The sequence below is a fragment of the Lithobates pipiens genome, unplaced genomic scaffold, assembly GCF_037356315.1.
Source record: "Lithobates pipiens isolate NorthernLeopardFrog02 unplaced genomic scaffold, aLitPip1_a1.2 Scaffold_23, whole genome shotgun sequence".
Lineage (NCBI taxonomy): Eukaryota > Metazoa > Chordata > Amphibia > Anura > Ranidae > Lithobates > Lithobates pipiens.
In genome coordinates this window covers 140,823,037-140,845,016 of record NW_027507785.1, presented here as the reverse complement: position 1 = coordinate 140,845,016, position 21,980 = coordinate 140,823,037, and the positions used below count along the sequence as shown (strand labels likewise).

General features: G+C 44.7%; 1 protein-coding gene across 4 annotated transcripts in view; it reads left to right on the top strand.

Annotated features, from left to right (window-relative positions):
- Positions 1 to 21,980, top strand: part of TNRC6B (trinucleotide repeat containing adaptor 6B) — a 1,034,757-nt gene that overhangs the window by 56,804 nt on the left and 955,973 nt on the right. For 3 of the 4 annotated variants that reach the window (XM_077452434.1, XM_077452436.1, XM_077452435.1), the window contains one exon: positions 9,612 to 9,701. In XM_077452434.1, coding sequence (XP_077308560.1) covers positions 9,667 to 9,701 — 35 coding nt within the window. In that variant the 5' untranslated portion in view covers positions 9,612 to 9,666. The remainder of the gene's footprint in view (positions 1 to 9,611; positions 9,702 to 21,980) is intronic. The other variant, XM_077452437.1, reaches the window with a different exon arrangement.

Genomic DNA, 21,980 nt, shown 5'->3' with positions numbered 1-21,980 from the left:
AACGGCATGGCTGTTGAGAGCCAGGTGCTAAGGGACCAGGGCCTGTCGGACTTCAACTATGTTGAGAGCACTAAAATCATCTTCTCTGAAGATATACCGTTGTACCTGGAAGGCCTACATCTCCATGTGTGAGGAGAAAGGGTGGCGTCCGCGCACCTATTCCATTTCCAGGATCCTGCTGTTTTTATTGCAAGGAGTAGACCAGAAATTGGGGGCCCCCCCCCTCACCCAATGACCCCTGGCGGCTCATTCACTAGTGAGCCCTTTTATTCAAGGGGTCCGGCATGTAGTTCCTCCGATGCGTCCACCTTTACCCCCGTGGGATCTGAACCTGGTGTTATCGGCGCTTCAGAAAAGTTTGAGAAGATCATGGAAATTCCCTTGTTGACTCTTTCCCAGAAAGTGGTCTTTCTAGTGGCCATTACATTGGCCAGAAGGGTTTCGGAACGGACAGCCTTGTCTTGCAACCCCCCCCATTTCTGGTTATCCATAAGGATAAGGTGGTGTTGCATCCGCAACCTTCTTTTCTGCCGAAGGTGGTTTCTGCGCTCCACATCAATGAAGACCTTGTATTACCATCTTTGTGTCCTAAACCGACACACCCTAAAATAGGTGGCCTTTCACTTCCTGGACATGGTCCGGGCTCTAAGGGTGTATTTGTCTGCCGCGGCTCACTTTCGGAAGTCAGACTCTGTTCGTTTCGGATCGCTAGCTGGTCCGAAAAAAGGTATGGCGGTCTCGTTGGCCACCATCTCTAGGTGGATCAGACAGTTTGTGGTACAGGCCTTGAAGGGGCAGGTGCCCCCCTTTCCTGTCACAGCCCATTCCACCAGGGCAATTTGGAACCTCTTTGGCTTTCTGACATCAAGCGTTAGTCGCTCAAATGTGTAAGGTGGCGACCTTGTCTGTTCACACATTTTTATTTTTTATTTTATTTTTTTTCCCAAGCGGCCGTGTAATGTTGCAATTCTGCACTCTTTTCAGAAAAAAAAATAATTACTTTTGCGTATAATGCACTGTTGGATTGTTGACTGCAAGTTCCAATGGTCTTCTTCGTCTTCTTCGTCTTTTTTCTTTTTTCTTTTCTTTTTCTTTTTCTTTTTTTTATTATATGCTGTTCCCACCCCTCATTATGACACTGCTTGTGGACGTCCCTATGGTCAAGAATAATGGAACTGTCAGTTGGTGGACAATAGAGAAAAGAAAAGAGAATATTTTATGTTGGGACTTTAAATGAAGCATAGCTGCACAGTGGGTATGCAAGGACATGTCTGAAATTGATTGATTGGTTTAGTTATAAGATTCAGAAAGTCTGAATTAATAACACCACAAACAGTAAGTATCAATAGGTTATATTTGCATATAGGTATATATACAAGCGCACATTGCAACACAATTTACAACAGTAATCAACATCTTGATGAAATCCATAATTGTAAAAAGAGCAAAAATAGTCTTCCATTAATTGAAGTATATGACATTGTAGATAATATAAGGGGAGGGGAAATTTCAGACAGATGCTTGCAGATGGTAGCATGAAAGCGCTCTACGCGTTTCGTGGAATTCATCCACTCATCAGGAGCAATTCCAGGGGTTAAAATTATCTACAAAGAGATAAGTAAACGCATGAGGATCAAACAGGAAAAGCACAAAAGGGCAGAGGAACAGATGGGGGGGAGTAACTCTGCTCCCCCAAACACTCTTACCTACAATGAGAATGTGACTTTAATGAGACAAAACCATTAGCAAATAAGGACGCTATGAGGACAAGTCTTCTCCAGAGCTGAGGCAGAAATCTCAAGGACCACAAGGCACCACAGTTAATCGAGGGTGACGAGCTCTAAAGCACTGTAATCCCAGAGTGACCATGTGGGGAAATTCCGAAGGACCTCTGTAGAGGAGTGAATTAATTAGGTATGAGAATGTGTCTATACATAAATGGGTTAATCGAAATTAACAGTGCAGAGGGTGATAGAATCGCTGAATAAAGTGAGGGGAGGCATATCGCCCAACCCGGTAGATTGAGTACACTGGGGGTGAACAATAGATTAGTGTGTACAGTGAAAACCAAATGAACAAGGACAAAAATTAAAATATACCAAACAGCCCATAATTGCCAATAAATATAACAAATGAGCGTCAAACGGAGTGCAAAGAAGTTGTGAAGGAAACAACTCAAACTGCGTGTATCAACTGGTGGTTGATAGAGAAAAGAACCCTCCCCTCCAATTGGTTTACATTTATACTGCTTGTTGACTTACTGAAGCTGCAGAAAGCAGGCTGAGGGGTTGTTACTGGAGGGACCGCCCCCTGGGCAGAACTATAAAGTTCTGTTTTTTTCACATGTATAACATGTTCTGCCTAGTCCTTTCCTGAAGGTGGCGTAACAACCCTATGGTCAAGAATAATGGAGCTGTGTCAGTCAGTGAACTTCAGAGAAAAGGATTTTACGGCGAGTACAAAAATCCTATATATATTTTACTTTTTTTTTATTTTATGTACTCCCTGTTAAATCCTTGTCTCTGAAGTTCATTGACTGACACAGCACCCCCACCTCGTGTTTGTTTTTGTACTGTTTTTGACTAACTGAGCTGCTGGATGCAGTGTGAGGGGTTATAGCCAGTAGGACCGCCCCCTGAGCGGTACTGTGCAAGTGTTGCGGTTTTTAAAACTTTCTGCCTAGTCCTCCTCCTAAAGGGGCGATATAACCCTAAGGTCAAGATGGAGATGCTGTGTCCGTCAACGAATTTCAGAGAAAAGGATTTTACTGTGAGTACAAAATCCTATTTTTTTTATTTTTTTTCTTCACACAAATAGAGCTTTCCGTCGCATGGTAAATTTTTCCGGGGGAAAAAAAATCGTATCCAATAAACATTTATTTTTTCTTATGTTTAGGCCAAACTTTTTTTCTGCTGCATGTCTCTTGTAAAAACCAAAATGCATTTTTGGGGACAATGATCTGTTCAGACAGTATACTGCTAATGGCGCTGATCAGCAACTTATAGTGTAGCAGGTAGTCTAGCACTGGCTGATTATGCTAGTGACACTAATATCGTGATCAGCTACTCCAAATTGGAGATGGAGTCATCTTTGTTTTTTTTTTTTTTTTTTTGCAGATTCCAACTGCTTTCACCAAAGTCCTCCAGCTTCCAGTACACATGCTGCTCCTTTGTCTTAAAAAAAAATAAAACAAATTTTTGTCTGCCCACATGCTTGTTCAAAAATCCTAATCTCCTCCCCATGCATCATATCCTGTAACCTAACTAACCTAACTTAAACTAACCTGACTGGTTAATTTGCATATCAATGTGGGAGGCTTTGCTTCTAAAACAGCACCTGGTCTTAAGAACCTAACTATTAACTATGCTATAAAATTACCCATCGCATTTCAGGGGTGCGCATGCATGCTGCCAAACCAAGAAGTACACTGTGAAGCATGGGTACGTCACAGTGCCTGGCTGTGCCACCAACTCACAATGCATCTACTAAACAAATCGTAGATAAACACTCAACCAACACTCGCACGTTGTCCTCAGCCCCAACAAACCATAACTTTTGTTATAATTATACAGGATTTATATAGTGCCAACAGCGGTGTGGGTTTTTTTTTTTTTGTGCTTTACAACGTGAGGGCAGACCGTACAGCTACCATACAATTCAATACAGTAGGAATCAGATGGCCCTGCTCGTTAGGGCTTGCAATCTTATGTTATTCTACAAACATACGATTCCAGAGAAACTGCACTAGGGAAAGGGTGTCTTACGGAAAGTTGTGGGGTAGATAGTTTGGCATCTGGGAAGCAGCGATATCTACCCAGGGCTGCCAAATACATGTTTTTAAACTTCTTGATATTGTCTACTGTCCATCCAAAGCAACCTGATTTAGTGTGCGTGTATACTATTATCCCTATCCCTGTACATTGCATCTCCATTAAGATGCTCATCTATTATATTTTATTTAAGGGGATTGTAAAGTAAAAATCTTTTTTTTTTTTTTTTTTTTATTACAAACATGTTATACTTACCTCCCACTGTGCAGCTCGTTTTGCACAGAGTTGCCCCGAACCTGCTCTTCTGGGGTCCCTCAGCGGCTGTCTCTGCTTCCTCCCGCAGGTACTTCTCACGTTCATGTGAGCTCCCTCGCATGGTGAGAAGCGCCTGCGGGCGTGCTCCCGTGATACAGCGAGCGTCTATAGCCGCTGGCTGTATCACACGGCCCCGCCCCCGGAGCGCTGCGTCATTGGATGTGATTGACAGCAGCGCGAGCCAATGGCTGCGCTGCTTTCAATCCATCCACTCCAGCCAATCAGCGGCCAGGCTGAGCGGCGAAGAGGACGGCGGGGGCGAGCGCGGGATTTTCGAGGGGTCAGGTAAGTAAAACGGGGGGGCTGGGGGCGCCAGCAGTGTGAGATGTCTTTTCACCCTTAATGCATAGAATGCATTAAGGTGAAAAACATTTACCTTTACAACCCCTTTAAGCTACCCATGTAGCGCCGTCAATTTACACACACATTGCACACTCTCATTTGTCCCTACCCTCAAGGAGCCCACAATCCAAGGTCCCCAACTCACATTCATATACTAGGGCCAATTTTGGACAGAAGCCAATTGACCTACCAGCATGTTTTTGGAGTGTGGGAGGAAACCTGAGTACCCGGAGGAAACCCGCACAGGGAGAACATGCAAACTCCAGGCAGGTAGTGTCGTGGTTGGGTCCGCTCTCTGCTGACATCACTTGAATCAGTCCAGGCGCTGCGTCATCACGACAATGAAGTCTGGATCTGCCAGCTGCCTGGACTGGTGCCAATCATAGCCTCTCAGCAAGCCGCTGAGGCGGCCGCTTCCTGCCCCTCCACAGCTCAGCGCTTCAATGAGCGTGGAGGAGCAGAGAGGAGAGCTGCTGACAGACAAGCAGCAGCTCTCTGCTCGAGAGCCGAGAGAACCAAGCCATTGGTGATGTTTGCTGGCTCGGCTCTCAGAGGTGACGGGGGACAGCCTGCATCCACCTAGGTAAGTATAATGTGCCAAAAACAAAAATACATACATGTCTTTTAAGGCTTTGTTCACATCTAGGTGTTGCTATTTTACAGGTGTTTTTCCCCGCATTTGTGTTTTTGCAGCGTTGTACAGGTTTCAAGGTTAAGAGGTCACCAATGTAAAACAACTGTAATCTGCCAAAAAAACGGAGCTCCTGTACCCCCTCCCCGTTTTTAAGAAAGAATCAATGACTGGAACTGAAAGTTAGTGAATGTCTTGAAAGAACATGAGCGGGAGGAAGCGAGAAGGGAGAGGAATAAGACATGAGGACAGTTTTTAATTATCCTAGTGTACTGCAGTGTGCACGCTCACCCACACGTCCAGGCTGGAAGATCGGGCATCTTTGGTACACAGAGGAATCTGCAACTGTTGTTTTTAGATTTCCCGCCCACACATCCCCCACTCCTCAGATCTGCATGCCGGGGATAGTGTGGGCGGGGCGTTCCTGGAGGAGCAGGGGCGGGGGGAGCTGTATTCTTCTCTGATCTAGAGACGGGAGAAATCGGTCTGTTTTTTTCAGTTACTGAGATGATGGGAGGCTTGTCCACCCCGCTGGTGCAGTCCTTCCTGACGCTCTCTTCCCTGCCAATGAGGATGCAGGGGGAGGGAGCAGATTGGGTGGCCGTGACAGTGCGAGCGGTCCTCATATGCTCAGTCAGTGAGCAGAGGGAGGAGGGGCACCCGTCCCTCTCGCCCACCCCTTGTACCGAACCTGGGTGCATGTTATACGCCGACAGCGTACCTCACCGAGCCATCATCTCCTCTCCACTGGGGGCTCACTCACACACTCACTCCCGCACTCGCTTGCGCTCGCTCGCGCTCTTTCTCTCTTTGACATTCTCTCCTCTCTGACATTCTCTCCTCTCTGACATTCTCTCCTCTCTCACATTCTCTCCTCTCTCTCACATTCTCTCCTCTCTCTCACATTCTCTCCTCTCTCTCACATTCTCTCCTCTCTCTCACATTCTCTCCTCTCTCTCACATTCTCTCCTCTCTCTCACATTCTCTCCTCTCTCTCACATTCTCTCCTCTCTCTCACATTCTCTCCTCTCTCTCACATTCTCTCCTCTCTCTCACATTCTCTCCTCTCTCTGACATTCTCTCCTCTCTCTGACATTCTCTTTCGCGCTCTCTCGATCTCTCTCTCGATCTCTCTCTCGATCTCTCTCTCGATCTCTCTCTCGATCTCTCTCTCGATCTCTCTCTCGATCTCTCTCTCGATCTCTCGATCGATCTCTCGATCGATCTCTCGATCGATCTCTCGATCGATCTCTCTCTCTCTCGATCGATCTCTCTCTCTCTCGATCGATCTCTCTCTCTCTCGATCGATCTCTCTCTCGATCTCTCTCTCTCTCTCGATCTCTCTCTCTCTCTCTCGATCTCTCTCTCTCTCTCGATCTCTCTCTCTCTCTCGATCTCTCTCTCTCTCTCGATCTCTCTCTCTCTCTCGATCTCTCTCTCTCTCTCGATCTCTCTCTTTCCCTTTTTTTTTTTTTTTTCTCTCGATCTCTCGAGGCAGGACTGTGTGTGTAACGTGAGAGGAGATGGCGGCTCGGTTTCCTGATTCAGGCTGGTAGTGAGGCTGCAAATGACGGTAGTTTAAAAAAAGGCATTAATCAGGCTGCAGATGGACATTGAAGAAAATTAATGGTCAGTGCCCATTAAAGTGGTATATTTTAAAAATGTTTTTTTTTCCTGAAACTTCCCTCTTAAAATTAGAGTACTGCATTTGTGTTTTTTTTTTTCTCTGACATGGCAAAGCCATACGGGTATACCTGAGAGAATGGTTATAATTTCATCACTTTTTAGAAGGAATGCAGTGTTGTTTCTGTGAGCTGTAAAGGTACCAACCTTTGGTCTGTGTTTTTGCAGTAAGTAAGTATTGTACAGTGCCTTGCAAAAGTATTCGGCCCCTTGAACTTTTCAACCTTTTGCCACATTTCAGGCTTCAAACATAAAGATATAAAATTTAAATTTTTTGTGAAGAATCACCTACAAGTGGGACACAATTGTGAAGTGGAACAAAATCTATTGGATAATTTAAACTTTTTTTAGCAAATAAAAAACTGAAAAGTGGTGCGTGCAAAATTATTCGGCCCCTTTACTTTCAGTGCAGCTCCAGAAGTTCAGCGAGGGTCTCTGAATGATCCAATGTTGTCCTAAATGACTGATGGTGATAAATAGAATCCACCTGTGTGTAATCAAGTCTCTGTATAAATGCACCTGCTCTGTGATAGTCTCAGGGTTCTCTTGAAAGCGCAGAGAGCATCATGAAGACCAAGGAACACACCAGACAGGTCCATAATACTGTTGTGGAGAAGTTTAAAGCCGGATTTGGATACAAAAAGATTTCCCAAGCTTTAAACTTTCCAAGGAGCACTGTGCAAGCGATCATTTTGAAATGGAAGGAGTATCAGACCACTGCAAATCTACCAAGACCTGGCCGTCCCTCTAAACTTTCAGCTCAGACAAGGAGAAGACTGATCAGAGATGCAGCCAAGAGGCCCATGATCACTCTGGATGAACTGCAGAGAACTACAGCTGAGGTGGGAGAGTCTGTCCATAGGACAACAATCAGTCGTACACTGCACAAATCTGGCCTTTATGGAAGAGTGGCAAGAAGAAAGCCATTTCTCAAAGATATCCATAAAAAGTCTTGTCTAAAGTTTGCCACAAGCCACCTGGGGGACACACCAAACATGTGGAAGAAGGTGCTCTGGTCAGATGAAACCAAAATCCAACTTTTTGCCCACAATGCAAAATGATATGTTTGGTGTAAAAGCAACACAGCTCATCAACCTCAACACACCATCCCCACTGTCAAACATGGTGGTGGCAGCATCATGGTTTGGGCCTGCTTTTCTTCAGCAGGGACAGGGAAGATGGTTAAAAGTGAGGGGAAGAGGGATGCAGCCAAATACAGGACCATTCTGGATGAAAACCTGTTGGAGTCTGCAAAAGACCTGAAACTGGGACGGAGATTTATCTTCCAACAAGACAATGATCCCAAACATACAGCAATATCTACAAAGGAATGGTTCACAAATATACGTATCCAGGTGTTAGAATGGCCAAGTCAAAGTCCAGACCTGAATCCAATCGAGAATCTGTGGAAAGAGCTGAAAACTGCTGTTCACAAATGCTCTCCATCCAACCTCACTGAGCTCGAGCTGTTTTGCAAGGAAGAATGGGCAAGAATTTCAGTCTCTCGATGTGCAAAACTGATAGAGACATACCCCAAGCGACTTGCAGCTGTAATCGCAGCAAAAGGTGGCTCTACAAAGAATTAACGCAAGGGGGCCGAATAATTTTGCACGCCCCACTTTTCATTTTTTTATTAGTTAAAGTTTCAAAAATCCAATAGATTTCGTTCCACTTCACAATTGTGTCCCACTTGTTGGTGATTCTTCACAAAAAAGAAAAATTTTATATCTTTATGTTTGAAGCCTGAAATGTGGCAAAAGGTTGAAAAGTTCAAGGGGGCCGAATACTTTCGCAATGCACTGTATGTTTGGCAACAGTCTTTAGCCTTGTACACAAGATCGGATTTTCCACAGACAAAGCGCCAAGGGTGTCTGCCAGGAACTTGTGTTGCATACAAACGCCATGCAATTGTCAGCCAACAAACATGAGCGTAGTGATGTACTACGTGATTTTTCAGCTCTTTTTGCGCCACCCTTTGGGCACCTTCTGCTAATGTTGTGTTTTGGTGAACGTTGATTCCGAGCATGCGTTTTTGTACTTTAGACTTTTGTCTGATCTTGTGTACACACGATCGGAAAACAGACCATTGTCCGGAAAATTTTATAAGGCTGCCATCCAACGTTGTCATTGTAAAATGACATTGGAACATTGGAAAATCCCAACAACAATTGTCCGATGGAGTGTACAAACGGTCGGCTTTTAGGCCAACAGTCTGTCATCGCACAATTCCTGGCGGAAAATCTGATTTTGTGTATGTGGCTTTAGGGGCTCATTTACACCGCAATCCCCAGTTTTCTAACCCCCCCCCCCCCCCCCTCTTTACTAAGCCTAGGATCACAGGTTGAAATCCTGTGAGTTCAGCTGAGCTCGCACAAATTCATCCCTCATGTCAGTCTGACTTCGGGGGCGACTCCAGAGGAATCTGTGTGTGTTCCTGCACAGATGACTATTAAAACCACACCCAAAGTCACAAAGTAGTGCAGAAATTATTTTAGGAATCGGTGCAGCGCCGCAAAGTCAGCGTCGCACCGTTTCAGACAGTGCCATTGCCAGCAATAGCTACCGATTTTGGCATGCAATTTTGACTTGTCAAATTGCATAAATGTGAACCTAGGCTAAGACAAGTGTTTAGCATGCAAACTCCCCCCCCCCCCCCCACCCCCCCACTGCTTTTGAGTGTTCAGGTGCGGGAAGATGTATGCCGCTACACTTTTTGAAAACGCTACACGTGTACTAAAAAGGGTGATTAGAATATACTGGAAAATTTAGGAAAAATATTTTGAATTATGGATGCTGTACATCTGTGTGCAATTTTTAAATGTCTGCAATTTGTAGCAGGTTTTATTTTTATTTTTTTCTCTCCTTTTTAGACAAATACCTGCGTTCACCATTTTGCACCCTGATTTTTCTTTCCCATGCAGACGAATGAGGGAGAAACACTTGAAGAAAGCTGCCCCAAGGTCAGTGCATGCAGCAGTAACTTTGACATTTGGAGCATGAAAGGCTTTTAGTGTCTAACTAGCAAAAACGTCTGCTACACTGATCTCAGAATCCTTGTTGATTGGCAGAATACCTTAAATGTGTATGGCAGTATGGTATTGCGTGTCTTGTTGCTAGAGGACAATTTCAAACTTCCTTTTTCTAACACACGCACAAAGGCCCTATTTATTTCTATGGGTGAGCCCTACTGATTACAGTAGAGCCCTGCTTGTCCTTTACTGCGTTAAAGGGGGGTGGGTGTTTACCTAAAACATTTGTTAGCGGTGGCTATTGATGTCCACACCAAATGTAGCAGTGTTAGCTTGTGCTGATTAATTTAAGGCTACATGCACACTAAAGCTCAAAAGGACTTTTAGGAGTTTAGGCATTTTTTTTTTTTTTTTGTAACAGCCCACAAACTCCCCTCTGTTATCCTATGTGTCCCTGCACACATGGATGTTTTTGGATGTTTATCAGCAGTAGAGTTTATGGGCTGTTTTCTGAAGGCCATAAAATGACATTCAGGAGTCATTTTTTTCTGACCACAAAAAATGCCAAACGCTCAAAAACATGGCTCGCCAGCGTTTAACATTTTTGATCTATTGAATAAAAAAAATAAAAAAAATTAAAATAAAAAGCTAATGCGGAAAAGTGTTTAAATGTTGAAAGACTCGCTGCAAAGCTACTGCTGGTGGTGTTATAACCTTATTTAACATTCTGTGTGCATGGAGCCTAACTGACTAGTTTACATGCCTATATTTTTGAGAACCTCGTTTTCTATTAAAATCTGACAAATGTGGAAAAATATAAAAAAAAAAATTATACATAAAACTATCTGAAAGTATGAAATAGATGACGCTGCAGATCAATATTGCAGCCTGAAGATGGCAGTGTGCATCTTCCCTTTTGTATGTATGTGTATACATAATGCAGCCTTCATGTGACCACAACTACATCAGAGCTTGCCTAATGATCACAACATCAGGAACTGAGAACCAATAGTTGTGCAGACTGTCAGTTTCTGGCCCTCAAAAGGAAGGAAGATTATGTGATTGTCATGGGGCATTATGCTGAGAAACTGCAAACAAATTGGGGATAGAAAAAATGATTGCTTTTTAGTGCACGGTAGAGACTATGGAAAATTGTTGCCATACTTACTGTAATTTTCCTTTCCTGGGGCTCATTGTGTCAGCCTATGAATGGGTCAGCTGCAACCCTCTGACCCCACAGGACAAACCCTGCTCAAATAAAAGGCGGAATTCCCCCATACTCCAGCGTTCCTAACACGACCTTGTGACAGAACACCAGGGTGGGAAACCCTAGGTCAGTGATGGCAAACCTTGGCACCCCAGATGTTTTGGAACTACATTTCCCATGATGCTCATCTACACTGCAGAGTGCATGAGCATCATGGGAAATGTAGTTTCAAAACATCTGGGGTGCCAAGGTTCGCCACCACTCCCCTAGGCTGACATGAGCCCCAGGAAAGGAATTTTACAGTAAGCATGGTAACAATTTTCCATATTCCTGGGGCTAATCATGTCAGCCTACGGATGCGATATAGCTAGCATGTAAAAGAAACTACACAGGCTGAATACAAAAATTGTATAAAAAAAAAAAAAAACAGCGCAGAAACGAGCACCAAGGTGCCTAAAACCCGGGAAGGGCCATCCATCACATCCAAACAGTAAGGCCCCTTTCACACAGAGCTGTCCGCATTGAGCCCGTAAATAGCTCAGCGGGGATCGCTCCGTTGATCCCCGCTGAGCCGGCGGATGACAAGTCTGCCTCTGCACTCTGTGCAGGGATGGACCTGTTCCAAGCCCCGCTCTCCCCTATGGGCAATCGGATGATTATGGACCACCTGTCTGTTTTCATCCAATCCATCAGAAGGATGAAAAATAGGGTTTGCATCAGTCTGGTTTTAGCGGAGAGGATCGGATCGAGGCTGATCGGATAGCAGCGGACATGTCTCCGCTGGCATCCAACGCTCCATAGCAGGTGTGAATGGGGCCTAGTAGTAGGTGGAGTTGGTACTTTCAGCTAGTAGCCTTTCAGCTAGTAGCCTTACAGCATTTCCACTGGAATCCTGGCGTGACTTACCCACAAAGCCGATGTTGCCATTGTGGAATGCGCATGAATCCCCTCTGGAGGGGAAAGACCCAACGCTACCTATGCGCCCATCTGATGGTTTGGACTAGCCAAGAGGAAAAGGATTCTAGGTGGGGTCATTTGACCCATTTTAGCACTTACTGATAGATGAACCAGTTATCCGCCAGCCTGAACTTCTGCATTATCTGCAGATACGTGGAAAAAAAGGACCTAAAAATTGCATCCACCCTTGACGAATCTCCCTGCCCCAAAACTGCAGAAAATTAAAATTGCACCACTTCCCAACCTTTCGAAGAAAAGACAAAACTGGATTAACCACCTCAATATAGGGCATTTAACCCCCTTCCTGCCCAAGCCATTTTTCAGCTTTCAGTGCTGTCCCATTTTGAATGACAACTGCGTGGTTATGCTACACTGTAACTATGTGAAATTTTCTTCATGCAAATAGAGCTTTCTTTTAGTGGTATTTAATCACTACTGTTTTTTTATTTATTTTTACCTAAAGGGGGGGGGGGGGGGTTCTTAGTTTCTGTCAGTAAATTTTGTAAATAAGTCATTTTTCTTGCTAACTGATGAGGAGGTACGAATATGCTGCACTAATGGGTGGCACTGGTGGGCAGCAGTGATGAGCACTGATGGGTATCACTGATGGCCAGCACTGACTTCCATCACTGATGGCCATTGATTGCTGGCAGTGGCATTGCTGACCTGTTTAATGAATGTGACAACCTATTCGGTGTCGACGTCTTTGATCTTGACTGCATGAAGAAACAGGATTCATACAGTCATGTTCATTTGTCTCTGCTCTGAAGTGGATCATTTGCCTGGGAAGCTCCTGAGACTGCACTGCACGTTGGCGGAATAGGCAACCCCTCACTGGGGCAGTGGAAAAATTCCTTTAGAGTGTATTGACCACATGCTTAACAAACGTTGCACCTGGAAAGGCGGAACAGGCAACCCCTTCAGAGTGAGTGGAAACACTCCTTTTAGAATGTATTGACCATGTGGTTAAAAGAATGTGACAGCCTGTTAAGCATTTCCATCCTTGTCTGCTTGAACCAACAGGATTCATACCATCACATTCATGTGTATCCTCTCTTGGAAGAGTCTGGAGAGAGTTCATTATCCCACAGTGTGAGTAAAAGCCACTCCTTTAGGCTTCGTCTCCACTAGTGACTTTGTACAAAGTCGCATGACTAGTCACAGCCCATTGATCTCAATGGCACCCGTTCCCATATTTGCCCCTTTGAAAAGGTGCCTGCACTACTTTGATGTGACTTTGGAGTCACACCAGTGGACACGCAGCCCAAGAGGATATTGCCCACATGTTCAATGAATGCGACAACCCTATAGATGTCGTCAAGATGCATTCAGGGCTTTGACTGCCAAGGGATGAGTGGCACAGGACCAGTTTAAGACCGTGCTTGATGCCTGCCAAACCTGAGGGACTAAATTGTAAAAGCCCATAGTTAATTTCTCTTACACCTGAAAGAGAAACTCTTACCTCCTTTAGTAATCACTGGCTACCAGAAATAGTTGATACTCATGGCCTGGCTATATAAGCAAATGGTTTTGCAACAAACTGGCAGTAAGACTAGGAGGTAACCCTACACAGTCTTGCTGCACCAGGACCTCTTGACTTAGTTTCATAGTTAGTAAGGTTGAATAAAGACACCAGTCCATCCAGTTCAAGCTGTGAGTGTCTACAATTGTCCCTATCCCTGTACATTGCACACTCACATAGGTCCCTACCCTCAAGGAGCCCACAATCCAAGGTCCCCATTCATATACTAGGGCCAATTGTGGACAGAAGCCAAACTCCAGGCAGGTAGTGTCGTGGTTGGGGTTCGAACCAGCGACCCTTCTTACTGCTAGGTGAGAGTGCTAACCACTATACCACTGTGCTGCCCCATGTCTTTATCAAATCCCTGATCAACAGGATACTAAGCAAGAGTAACTTGGTAACTTAATATATCAAAAGTATTAACCTACTACAAATGATAGCCCTGCAGATTAATAAAGCCGTTCAAAACAAATTCAATGCAATAGGAATTAGCTTTTTTGGCAATAATCCTCTAAGGGGTTAACCACAGCTAAATAGAGACTGACTGACACAGCAGCTTTCTAGACCAGGGTCCTGACATGACATAACATGAAATTAACTCAGCCAGAAGCAGGACAAGGAATCTACAATGTACATGGCTTACCCATAACTAGTAGAGATTTCCTTTTTATTTTTTCCTCAAACGTAGAGTGAGGCTGACCATACACTTCACAACTCTCCAACCTCTCCCAGATCCACCTTCCACCATGCAGTGCAAGGATGTGCCTGATTGCACACAATTAAGTGGGATTATGTTTGATCTCATACTGTGTGGTTTTGATAAACCTAAAGGAAAGCCGAACAAGAACTGCAATGTACAGCCAGTCTCCCACCCCAATAGCCAACCTCAATTTCACCGTAAACTGCTGTGTTGTAACTCAGACTGCCCAGCTGCCATATGGGGATCTGTACAATCCAGAGCGTGGGTCGGCAACTCCTGGCACGTGTGCCAGACTTGCCACGTGACCACCCTTCGGATGGCACGTCAGAGCAATCCTGGAAAACCACCCCTTCACAAATACAGCTGCTGAATTAGACCAGCTTTTAAGAGCAGTGCGGGTGTTTCCTGCCTACCTCTCCTTGCATCTCTCATCCATCTGCGCAGTGAGGGAGTCAGATGCCCTGGGGTCAGACAGCACAGTAGTAAGTGGCAGCGGCAGTCTTTTATCAGCTGGCTCATGGCCAGGCTTCTGTATTCTGAGCATGTACCTGTTGTCTCCCTAAAGTAGCCATGGGACTGGCTCAAACTGAAGGGGGCACCGTTCTGCTGTGGATGGGGTGTTTAACAGGTTGTGTAAGCAGTGGCATCACTACAGGAGCCAAGGGGGGGGGTTGTGCTGAAAAATCTCAGAAGCCTGGCATTTTCCCCGCTTCTACTTAATGCAGCTTAAAGTGCACGCAGAGAGGGGTCCACTCCACTGCTTACAGAGAACTTAATAGCCGGGGCTGAGTGGACAAGTGACAGAGGTGTGTGTGTGTGTGTGTGTGTGTGTGTGTGTGTGTGTGTGTTTTTATCTTTCCCCCCTCGGCTGAAAGACATGAGGAGAGCACTTGGAGCATGCAGGAGTTCTGGATGCCATTGCCCTGCAGATGGTCACTCCACTCCTGGATACTATGCGCACGTTCCAGGTCACAGGTCTCTGCATCCTTAGTTTCCAGGTGGAATGCTCCCCTGGGATAAGGTCAGCAGAGAGACACAGACCGTGTCTGAGCAGAAAAGAATGGTGGCAGCCTGGCAGTAAACTTCTACAGTGAACAGTGAAGTTAAAACAGAAGTGACAGCAGCAAACGAGAGCTTGGAGGAGGTGCAGACTCTGCTATATTCTCCCTCCTCCATCTCCCGCCTCTTGTAAGAACAGTGCTGTAGTTTACATTACTGCCCACTCTGCACTGTGCCCTCCTGTTCACTCTGTACTTGCTTTGGAAGAAATGTATTATATCTGGCTTTGTGAGCAATGCTTTATAATTGGCTTTGTGAATAATGCAGTCAGTTATACAGCATTTTTCAAACAGCCAGTTATAAAGTATTGCTCACTAAGATATAATGCATTACTTACAACGCCACATATGCATTTCTCACAGTCAGTTATAAAAGAGTATTGCTTTATAAATGGCTTTGTGAGCAGTGCTTTATACCTGGCTTTGCAGTACTTAAAAAGACAGTGGAGTGGCAGGAAATGTCTGGTTCCTTCTGCTATTTTTGACACCTATGAGCTGCTAGCTGCAATGCCTTTTGCGTGTTCTGAAGGTGCAGGAATTGGGGCTGATCGGAGGTGTTAAGGTCCTGGAGATTAGGCTTTTCTGAGGTGTGAAAACTAAGGAATTGGGGCTGACCTGGGATGTGAAGCTGCAGGAATTGGGGTGATCTGAGGTCAGATGGTGCAAAAATTGGGGTGATCTTAGGTGTGAAGAGACAGGAATTGAGGGCGATCTCAGGTGCGAGAGGGCAGCAGTTGGAACTGATCTCAGGTGTGATATTGGTATGACCAATATCGCCTCGCATTTTTTTTCCAACCTCATAGCGCACATCTTCTGAAACAAAGTTAGGTTAAAGCTCAAGGTTTGTTAATTGCTATTATTGAAGTTGTTTACAGAAATCCCTTTTTATAAAATGTAAAAGGTTGCCTACTCCTGATCTAGAGAAACATCACTGAATAAAGCAAGATGCATTACAGGCAAAATAAGGTAAAATCTGGCAGAATGACACACACGGGGGGGGGGGGGGGGTCGGGGGGCATGTTGTTGCTCACCATGGGCCTCCAATTACCATTTAGACCGTATACATATGCCTGGGAATCGCAGATCAGTAGAGGATTTACTGCCGACCAAGACTTCTCCAGGTATGGACCTTTTTTTATTATTCCCTCTTTACCCATTCTTTCAGTAGCAGGAGAGCTGTGCTGGAGCGGGGACAAAAAAACGCTGGGGTATGGGGGAATCCCTCCTTTTATTTGAGCAGGGGGTTGTCCTGTGGGATCAGAGGGGTGGAGCTTACCCATTCATAGACTGGCATGATTTTGCCCCAGGAAATTGCTACTTGTCACTTGACAGAGGGAGAAATGAAGAGCACATTTTTTTATGTATTACTTGTAATACTTCATTTAGATCCATGGTGATCAATTGGAAAATTATAGAGGGCCTCAAGTGTGGCCCCTGACGCCTCCAGAGGGCAGCACAATAGTGGCGCTTTTTTGCACCTAAGAGCCCAAATCATCTTCTTTCTTCCTCCTCCCACTGCATTGGTGGTCAGTGGCCATGTAAGGTAAATATAATGTACCTATCTGAGTAATAAAACTTCCTTTGTTTAAATAAAAAAACAAAACACAGGTACGTGTGTGTGTGTGTGTGTGTGTGTGTGTGTGTGTGTGTGTGTGTGTGTGTGTGTGTGTGTGTGTGTTATTGTTGCCTTATCTGGTTGATTACTGTGGATTAGAAAATCTGAGAACTGATGGTATTGATTGCCTTGGATTCTGGGAAGTAAGACCATAGAGGTGTCTGCACAGGGCATGTATGTTGGCATACTATATACTAGTGTAAATGTGCAAAATTATACCACCATTGGCCATCAACTTATGTCTTTGGGTATTTTTGTCTTCCACAGACCTAAAATACCAATTTTGTAAAATTAAATCCTTTATACACCTTTTTATGCACTCTAGCAGCGTAATCTCTGCAAATGTATGCTGACATACTGTATCCAGTATAGAAGTATTAATGACTGTTTTGTATGCTCTATACATTTTGTTTTGGTGAGTGCATAGTATTATGACTGAGAGCTCTTGCCTTTGCAGTTTCAGAGAGACAAAGGAAGATTGTAGGGGAGGAGTTTAAGGCCCCATCCACACTTGTGCGACTTTAAATCCCCTAAGTGTCATGACAAGTCTGTTCATATCTGTGTGACTTAGTCGCAGCGACTTTAGTTGCATGAAAGTTGCACTTGTGTGCTAAAAGAATGCAGAAAAAAACATGCCCCCCGTGTGAATGAGTAGGGGTACATACCTATTCATTCACCAAAAAAAGTCATAAATACATACAGGTTTTTGACAATTCCTTTATTAAAAAAAAAAAAAAAAAACTGTCCCCCGAAGTAAATCCAGCATCAATCCCGATTAACGCCGCCACCAACCATGCAGGGGAGGGGGGTGGGGAACTCAAGATTCCTGCTGTCTGACAGCTCCGCTATCTGACGGTTCTTAAATAACCAAGGGGTGTGCAGCATCGGCTGATGACAACATCACAAGGGGGGTTGGTCACCCTGAATGGACACACAGAGCAGTGGCTCGGGAAGCCCCCTAGGAAGCTCCTTGGTGGGGTTAAGAGCGATTGGGGGGGGGGGTGCCCGAGAAGAGCAGGGTTTGGGCTGCTCTGTGCAAAACCCTTGCACAGAGCAGGTTATACTATATAGTTAATCTGAAAAGACACAAGTCCATCCAGTTCAACCAATCAAAGAAAAAAGGGAAGTACAACACCTGTGTTTGTGTGTGTGTGTGTGTGTGTGTGTGTGTGTGTGTGTGTGTGTGTGTGTGTGTGTGTGTGTGTGTGTGTTTGTTTTTTTTTTTTTTTTTTTTTTTACTATCATAAATTTTCAGTAGCTGAGAGGTTTAATTGTCCTATGTAGCCCTAGTAAACTAGTACTGTACATTCTTTTCTACTGACAAGTTTCTTCTTTCTTCTTCCTCCTCCTCTTCTTCCATAACCTCTTCTTCTTCCCATAGAGAAATTTGTATAGTTGCTTTGTTTATTACTTTAGGTTATCTAGATGTTTGCGTTTTATGTTTCTTGCAATGTGCAGATGGATTTCATTGTCATATGTCACCGAGGAGCGTATGTTAACCACTTCAATACTCCCGTATTGTCAAATGACGTCCGCAGATGGGGTCTCCTGGGATGTCCTCCAATTCCCACCAATACTGAGGGGGCCCGGAGCATAGCGATGGGATCGGGCGTGTCCCTCGGGACACAGCCCCTCCCCAATCAGGGTAAAGAGCCAATGAAATTTCATTGGCTCTTTAAAAACAAGAGACTAAAGGTCTCCTAAGAAGGTCAACATAGAACACTATGGTGAATACAAAAAACTCTATTGTTTAATTACAAAAAACTACCAACTACATGAATGAAAAAAGGAGAAAGGGGGTCTACAAGCAGACTCATACATTTTTTCATTAAGTAGTTGGTAATTTTTTGTAATTAATTATAAAGTGAGTTTTTTGTATTCGCTGTAGTGTTCTATGTTGGCCTTCTTAGGAGACCTTTTAGTCTCTCTTGTTTTTTTATTATATATTTTTTCCCCAGTATGCTTATACGGTCACCTGAACTACATCCTACATGATTTGTATGGATGGAGGTGTATGCATTACTCCTAATTTATTTATTCTGAGGTTGATCCAGACAACCTTTGTTATTTTGTCATTGGCTCTTTACCCTGATCGGGGCTGGGTTCTTTCCGAAGGGAAAAAGCCTCAACCCCAGTCGCCACGCTGCGTGCCGCCAGGATGGACACAGGCAGCCACTGTGCAGATCGGTGTGCCCCCCGGAGGCGCGCAGCATGGCGTTTGGGGTTAAGGTTTTTCCCTTGGACAAAGCCCAGCCCAGGTCAGGGTTTGCTCTTTACCACGTGACCATCTGTGTCCATTGACAGCCGGTCACAAATGTAAACACAACGCGGGTAACGACTGTTTCTGGGTTCTCCTCCTCACACACCAATCCGGTGTGAGGAGGAATTTGTGGTTAACAGTGAGTTAGTTTTACTGTCAACATACTGTGCCCAGATTGTGCCCCCCAGAATAAAGAGGACCTGTCATCATTATTAGTGGTCATCAACTCTGTCCTCCGGTCCCACTAACAGGCCAGGTTTCCAAGATAACTGAAATACATCATAGGTGATATCATTTTCTCCTCAGTGATTGCAGTATTCTAGTCTGCATCTCCCCAAGGTAATACATAAAACCTGGCCTGTTAGTGGGACCTGAGGACAGGGTTGATGACCACTGATCAATACCATCTGAGTACCTGTCTGAGCTCATCTGAGTACCTGTCATCCATCCATCCCATCAGAGGTACCTGTCCTGTGAGCCCATAATGTCTGTGCAGCCCATCAGTGTCACCCGTCATACAGCCACTATGTCTATAAAAGTATACACTTCAGAAGAAGCATATCAATTACGGAGTCTGAACAATGAGAGCAGCAGGGAGCTCTCAACGCCCAGTTAAATTTCTGGTTCGGAATATAAGCCTGTCGAAGGCAGTACATCAGCAACCGAATCGAAGGAGGAAGTAGTCAGTCCAAAAAGAAGACAGTCTGAAGACCAGGCAGCTACCATCAGCACCAGACAGCCCTATGGCCAATCGGTAAATGCCGACTGCATTAGACCCCAGGAGGAAAGGCCCTGTACAAGTGCTGCTAGCCCCTGGAGGAAAGGCCCAGTACAAGTGCTGGAATTTCACGCCAAAGAATTTGGGCCAAACCCCCCCACCCCCTTCACAACACAGCCAGGTGTGCAGGTCAATACTGAAGGTTTCTCTGAAATCAAGTTTGTTTGCATTTTATTTTTCCCTGATGAATTTTAGTTCAAGGCCATCGTGGACCAAACCAAACTTTTTGCCTGTCAATTCATAGAAAACCCCAGTTCAAGCTATGCCCATCCTTTTGAATAGAGACCCCTAACAGTGGAGGAGCTTAAATAGTTTTTAGGCCTTGCGCTCAACATGGGGCTTACAAAAAAAAAAACGAAGTGCATGCATATTGGTCTACCAACCCTATCCACCACATGCCAATTTTTTCATCTGTCATGTCCAGGTACGATATGAAATTTATAATGCACTTCCTGCATTTCTTTGATAACTTGCAGTGCCCCCCCCCCTCCCAAAATCATCCCGACTTTGATAAATTATATAAAATTCGCCCCCTTATTGATTTTTTTTTTTTATTTTTTTTTTCCCCCTCCAAGAGTTTTGCTGAACCTTATATCCCTGGTCCATTTCGCAGGCTGGCTGGGAATCGAACAGTATATCCCGAGTAAGAGGGCGAGGTATTGAAGCTCCACCGGATATGTGCAGTCTTTGCCTTCCTACACGCAGAAGGCATGCACATATCCGGTGGAGCTTCAATCAATACCTCGCCCTGTTACTCGTGATATACTGCTAGATTCCCAGCCAGCCTGTGAAATGGACCAGGGATTCGTCCAGTACAATAAATTCATGATGGGGGGGTGGATTTAAACTATCAAATGTTGCAGCTCTATATGTTAACACAGAAATCCCTCTTCTGGTATAAAAAAAGTTGCAATTTACTTTTTTCATTTGGCCATGTATAATGCTTTCATTGCCTTCATCAAAAATCAACGGAAACACCCAACACCTTCCTAAAGTTTATATATTTTACATATTGAAGACATTCACTGCCCTGATCTATAAACAAGGATCCCCCCCCCCCCCCCGAAATCATTCACTTTGATTGTCAGCAGACTACATGAGTGTCCCTTTCCTGACAATATTCCACCATCAGCAACTGGAAGATGCCAAAAAAAGTTGGGTGTGCAGCGAAAGTTAGGAAAGACACCAGTTTCCAATGTCCTTCCCAACCTGGCCTTTGCATCGGCCAATGCTTCAGACTCTAGTAAACTATTAGTCCATATTTCTAATAGACTGCCATTTCCTCGTTATTTTTCAATTTCTGCCCTGAATATTTCCCTGGTGCCTCAACCAACCATATCATTGACTTCCATGAGAACTGACCCAGGCCTGTTTATCGACTATGCCTCTGCCTGACACCTGCATTGTATATTATTATTATTATTATTATTCAGGATTTATATAGCGCCAACAGTTTGCGCAGCGCTTTACAATATGAGGGCAGACAGTACACTTACAATACGAATCGATACAGGAGGGATCAGAGGGCCCTGCTCGTTAGAGCTTACAATCTAGAAGGGAGGGTCAAGTTGAAACAAAAGGTTTTAACTGTGGGGGGATGAGCTGATGGAGAAAATGAAAATACAGTTAGGTGGGGGTAGGGTAGGCTTCTCTGAAGAGAAGTGTTTTCAGGGATCGTCTAAAAGCTAATAAAGTAGGAGATAAGCGGACAGATTGGGGTAGGGCATTCCATAGGATTGGGGAGGCTTTGGAAAAGTCCTGGAGGCGAGTATGGGAGGAGGTGATGAGGGAGCTAGAGAGCAGGAGGTCTTGAGAGGAACGAAGAGGACGAGTAGGTTGGTATTTAGAGACTAAGCCAGTGATGTAGCTGGGGGCAGAGTTGTGGATGGCTTTGTATGTAATTGTTAGTATTTTGAATTTAATTCTTTGGCTGAGCGGGAGCCAGTGGAGGGATTGACAGAGAGGGGTAGCAGACACCGAGCGATTGGTAAGGTGGATGAGTCTGGCAGCGGCATTCATAATGGATTGAAGAGGTGCTAGACTATGTAGAGGTAAGCCAGTGAGGAGGGAGTTGCAGTAGTCAAGGCGAGAGATGACCAGCGAGTGAATTAAGAGCTTTGTTGTCTCATTGGTTAGAAAGGGGCGTATTTTGGAGATGTTGCGGAGGTTGAGG